This window comes from Leptonychotes weddellii, chromosome 13, assembly GCF_054177405.1.
Source record: "Leptonychotes weddellii isolate Sample4059 chromosome 13, ASM5417740v2, whole genome shotgun sequence".
NCBI lineage: Eukaryota > Metazoa > Chordata > Mammalia > Carnivora > Phocidae > Leptonychotes > Leptonychotes weddellii.
Genome location: NC_138381.1, coordinates 14,920,780 through 14,926,785, shown reverse-complemented (window position 1 = coordinate 14,926,785; position 6,006 = coordinate 14,920,780). Strand labels below are relative to the sequence as shown.

Sequence of the window (6,006 nt, the reverse complement as noted above, 5' to 3'; positions counted from 1 at the left end):
GGCTTCTCATCATACCTGAATAAAGTCCCAAATATTTACTACGGCAAGGCAGGCAAGGCATATCCGCAATGCCCCCAGTGAACCGCGTAACCTCTGACCAGGGTCTAGGCTTGACCTACACGTAGTCTGGTCTCCACCACCCCTCGCCCTCCCAGCAGGCTCGCTGATCAGGCATTATGTCATTTCCTCTGATTTCTTTCAAACCCATCTAATTTATTTAAATCTTTTTTTTTATTCCATCCTGTAGTTCTCTGTGTTATAGCAGAAGAGAGTCGATTACCATTTTCTGAAACCACTTTACAATGCTACCAAGCCTGTGAGAGAAATATTATAAGGAAACTGACAATCATGTTTAGTTAAGTGGCAGATCCAAGATTTAAACCCAGCTTTGTCGGACACCAAAGCCCCCTTCTTTCCTTTTAATACTGCATGGGCTCTCAAAATTGGAATTACTTGGTTAAATAAATGGTTCTTGCCAAGAAGATTAAAGTACTTTTAAAAACTGCCATTAGTAATGATGAAGAGTTCCAGCTTAACTACACTTTTACCAGTATTTGGTTTATTAAAGGTGAAAACATCACATACACTGTCTTAATTAGTTGGTGTTGATCATCACCAGCAAGGGTAAGCGGTACCCATTATCATTCCTACTTCTCTCTCTCTGCTTCCATGTGCTGATGCTGCGTGTGGTAGGGCCACCCTAGGGCACAGCGTGCAGCAAACGACAAATGAGACAGGATCACAATCCAGGCCTACTTGGAAAATAAATGACTACTTACTACCCGAGATCAATGAAGGAAAAAGTAAATTTACTAAAATATTTCTTTATTTGTTAAGGTCAATGTCATTTCTTGAATTCCAGCTAGCATCAAATAACAGGAAAAAACGCTTGACAAAATGTTATCCAATTGAAATTAACAGTGGATAGAAAACCCTTTTAAACTTTAAAAGAAATATATTAAACGGGCAACATACAGATCTAAAAAACTGCAAGTGGTGATTTTACATTAGATCTTATAAATAAAAAAATCCCCCATATAATCGTTTACTCACTATCTCCCTGCAATAAGCACATGGACAGGAAAAGATAATCACATCTTAATATTCACAACTGTTACTTAAGTTCTTTACAAAATTGAATCTCTGCAACGCATAGGGTCAGGCAATCCCTTATTCAAGTAATTTGTTCTCCCTAAGTTATCAAAAAAGTACAATTGTCTGAGATAAAATGTCACAAAAATCGCAATCAGGAAAGCAAAATGCTTTAGAAGGCAGACTTTGAGATGGGCAGTTTTCATGGCCTGACCATGATCTGATGATTTCGTAAGTTTAAAAGCCATCAACCAAAGTACCAAGAGCTACAGGCAACAATCTGGGTTTAGTCTGGTTGTTAACAAACCAAGAGTTTTAGTAAGAAGAACATTAATTGTAAGAATAAACGAATCAGTGCACATTTGCTAATGTCATCGAAAATGAAAATGGTATATTCAGCTTTAAACCAACAAAACAAAATACTTGTTTTTCCCACTCCCCATCTTAGTGGTTCTCAGACACTAGTGTGCTCAGAATCACCTGGTGCTTGTTGAAAAGTGATATTCTGAAGCCCCGTCCCTGAATTTTGATTCAGGTGGTTTGGAATGGAGGCCTGGAATCTGTATGCTTCACAAGCACACCATGACCCACGGACCACACTTTGAGAAACACTGATGTCCCTTTAATACATAACAAAACATTGTTTATTGTTTGTGGCTTCTTACTAAAGTTTCAAGCTGAATAAAACATTCAAACAATTAGAACACAAACAGGTACATTAAAAAAAAGTATCAGCCGTTACATCATTGGATTTCTTTCTAAAAGTGGTATCACAGGAACAATGACTTACACTAAAATTTTAAAATCAATTTTGTTTTAATCCAAGGCACCTGTAAAATACTTGCTGGTGTGAGAGAAGGTAACAAATTTAATTACACAAAACAGTACAGAAATGAAAGAATCCTGGCAGTGATCGATTTTTCCACAGAGCAAACTTTTTTTTCAGAAATGAGCTACTTAAAGTCAATGACTTTGAGGAAAATAAACAGAACTTCAAAGAAAATGATAGCCTGCGCGAACTGCTTTACTGAGTGATCTTCAAGTAAATTAAATTACTAAGTAAAAAAGAAAAAGATTCACACATTTTCGTAATAGCTCTCTCCACCTGACTTAGTAATGGTCAGCACCATTCCTCTCGAATTGTCGTCTGTTCTGTCCACTGCACACATACGTCTGGTGTCCCCTTAGTCCGTTCAGGCACACAAGACCACGGAGTTTACAACACTGGATATTTTGCAGCCTTTTATCTCAAGAGGACTTCCCAACTTTCACAGCCCACAACTTAATATTCTTCTGAAGGTTTTTTTTTTTTCTCCCATAGATTAAGAGCAAATTCTCTGATGATGTCTCTGGAACATGAATTTCAAAATGTGAATACCACAAAGGAGAAACACCAGAGAAGCATTTTCTCTGTTAAAGTGACTGAAGTAGAGTGAGTAAGTCATTAGAATATTCTTATTCAGCATTCCAGGATAAACACTAATATAAATTATAAAGCAATGCTAGGACTGTTTGCGTACACAGTACGAAGTAGGTGCTGCTATAATGCAGAGTGCCTCATAGTCTCTGTATAGATTTTAGGCCGTTAGCCCAATCTGTCAATGACATTTGAGAACAAATTTATGAAGATTTGGAAGAATGAAATGGCACTGTTTTATAAAACAATATAACTTATATTGGATTCTATGACAAATGAAAGATAACTACTTAGCTAAAAGAGGTAAAAGAGTATTTTGAAGTCAGCAAAAACATAGGTCTACATCAGCTGTGAAAACAACATGAAGTCTGCATTTTAAAATGTCCTTTACAGACTGATTCTATAACACCTAGGACAACTATGTACAAAGACTACAACCACCCTTTCCAGTCTGACATTTCAAGGTTAAGCTTCCTAATAAGTGCTTCACAATATCGTTAGTTCTGGCATTAAAAAGAAAGAAAGAAAGAAAGAAATCAGAAGTATTAATTCTATTTTTCAAATTTTGTCTTCAAACGTCTTAACACTGCTTCTACTCCAGCCTCCTTGACTTAAACAACACCAGATTGTATGGAGTGATGTAAACCAAAATGCAGTGGTAGATTTTTTGGCGAACTTAAAATCTCCTCAGGACATGCACTCTGAGCTGAATTTACATACTATACAAAGTGGGAGAAGTAAGTTCCTTAAATTACAAACATAAATCCAAAAATTATTTTCATACTATGGAACTGATACTATTGGCATGGAGACATTCACGAATATGAGCAGTCACGAACTGAGCACATTACCAGGCAGAACCATAAAAACCATTATGAAAGGAACATTTTCACCTTAATGGTTTTTCAGGCAAAGAGCAGCTATTAATTTTCCCCCAAAATGTCCTTTAAAAGTGAAATGTATCGGGGCGCCTGGGTGGCTCAGTCGGCTAAGCGGCTGCCTTCAGCTCAGGTCATGATCCCAGGGTCCTGGGATCGAGCCCCGCATCGGGCTTCCTGCTCAGCGGGAAGCCTGCTTCTCCCTCTCCCTCTGCCTGCCACTCTGCCTACTTGTGCTGTCTCTCTATCTCTCTGTCAAATAAATAAAAAAATCTTTAAAAAAAAAAAAAAAAAAAGTGAAATGTATCATTGATAATCAGAGGGAAAGATACTTCAACATTCTCAAGCCTATTATCTAGATCCTAAAGCTCTCAGACAAAATATTTTTTGATTTCAAAGGGAATTGTATTAGATAAAAGGACTGCTGGGCTGGGTCTTAGAGTAGGAAATTCTGACCTCTAAAAAAAAGACTCTGGTTAAACATGACGGGGAGCTCTAAGTTAGACCACATAGCTTGGGGGGCAGGAGGGCAAGTATATTTATGTTAAGTAAAGAAACGTCCAACACTGGAGACTTAGGGGTAACTTTCACATCTCGGGGTTGCCCCTCGTTTCTATTATTTACTGTCTTATTTATCAATATTCTGTTCAGTGGCTGTATTCTACTGGCCAGAAATTCACTGAAATTTAAATAGATTTATGTACTATGCACAAATTTACATGTGGTTGTCTTTGTTTTAAGGTTTATTCTTACTGCAAATCAATGTTTAAACATTTTATACAAAATTTAATAATTTAGACTATGAAGCAATTTAAATACTTAAGTTCCCTCAAAAAGACATTCTGTACATACATACATGATGTACACATATGAAAATGGTGGTCAAAAGAATTTTTTGGCAGCTGCTTCTTGCTGAGTCCTAAGGAAAAAGAGAAAGAAAAAAAATCTGAAAGTTCTATATATTTTACTTCAGAAAGAAACAGGAATGCTTAGAATTGAAATATACAGTGCCTTTCGAAGTATAAAATGCATTAAGATAAGCATACTTTCTATACATGCACTCCCACGTGACTGAAATAGACTAGAAATAATACTTGCTTTGTGTTAGACCGATTTTTAAAAGTACTGAAAGTTGTTACACATATAGGTTACTTTGAATATTTAAAATTAAACAAATACAGAAAAGCGTTGAGCCAAATTTTAGACTTACCTATACATGATATAACCAATGAATAACACTGTTTGTATCACTACAAATATAACGAAGTGCATCGTAGATAAACATGATGGAAACGGGGGCAGTTCCGGGCATTTTGGTCTTTCATTTGATGGCTATAAGGCAAAGAACTATTACAATTAGTCAATGTGGTATTTTAGAAAAAGAAATAAATGTGAAACCTTTATTAAATTCATGGTTAACTACATAAATTCAAGATTTTCATTTATTTGTCCCGTAAATATCTTCCACCCGCTTAACTTTTTACCCTTTTCTTTTTTTTAAATAAAGATTACTTATTTACTTTTTTGGTAATCTCTATGCCAAACGTGGGGCTCAAACTCACAGCCCCGAGATCAAGATTTGCATGTCATGCTGACTGAACCAGCCAGACACCCCCCCCACCGAACTTTCTGAAAGAGTAGTTGACACTGGAAGGCCTCTACCTTCACGGTCCAGTCACTAACACACTGCCATCTGGCTCGAATCTTCAGCACAATGATGATGATTTTTTGTGTTCCTGATGGTCACAGACCACGAATTCCCTGAACACACCCAGTTTATACTTGCTGTACTACAGTGATTATTAATAATATCCCCTTTATTCTCAAAAGTGTTCTGGTTCAGTCATGGTCACCCCACCAATGAACTGCCTGACAAATATAATGGCTTTTTCTTAGCCCTCATCCTCCCCAACCTCCTAGCAGCCAACATTACCAATTAGTATTTTGAAAAATGTTTCTTTTCCTATTTCCATGGGTATTCTTTCTATTTTAAGGGGGTAATTAAATACCAGGGACAAAGATTTAATCAAGGTATCCAGACAGAACAGCTTCTCGGATTGGTTGTTCTCAGTATGTTTCCATCTGTGGGACAACGCCCTGCAGTACACACACACCTCCCACAGCTGTAACACAGGCCCAAACTGGGAGAGAATAACCGCAAACAGAACTCGGAATAGACCACAGTGCTTTGGATGACAGGTAATGGTTATTAAGGAAACTCTTAACTCATATTTGAAAAATACGAATATCCAAGACATACATAAAAATATAGATTTGGCAGTATCCGAAAATATAAAGGAGACAAGATTACATGTTAAAGACCTAAGTACTTCCCTTCTACCACTTACTAGTTAATGACCTCTGGAAAGTTATTTAACAACATATTAACTTTCTTTCCTAAAGGATAACAGATATTTTTAAAAAACTTTTGAAGATATAAAGCTCCACATAACCTATAAGGTACTAGGACTTCTGGGAAGGTAGACTGGGTAATATGGACCAACCACCTAGCAGAAGACAACTAGCAGAGCTAGAAACAAATCCTATCTAAAACAAACAACACCTGTCTGAAGGCAAAGGCAGTGAACAAAATGGCAAGAAATGATGGGATCAGCATTT

General features: G+C 36.9%; 1 protein-coding gene across 2 annotated transcripts in view; it reads right to left on the bottom strand.

The window, feature by feature from the left end:
* Positions 1-808: 808 nt before the first annotated feature.
* The window catches only part of LMAN1 (lectin, mannose binding 1), a 28,545-nt gene continuing 23,347 nt past the window's right edge, over positions 809-6,006 (bottom strand). Inside the window, exons 12-14 of one of the 2 annotated variants that reach the window (XM_081801093.1) lie at positions 4,598-4,719; positions 4,244-4,306; positions 809-2,441 (exon numbers count right to left, since the gene is read on the bottom strand). In XM_081801093.1, coding sequence (XP_081657219.1) covers positions 4,270-4,306; positions 4,598-4,719 — 159 coding nt within the window. In that variant the 3' untranslated portion in view covers positions 809-2,441; positions 4,244-4,269. Of the gene's footprint in view, positions 4,307-4,597; positions 4,720-6,006 lie in introns of both variants that reach the window. The other variant, XM_006731535.3, reaches the window with a different exon arrangement.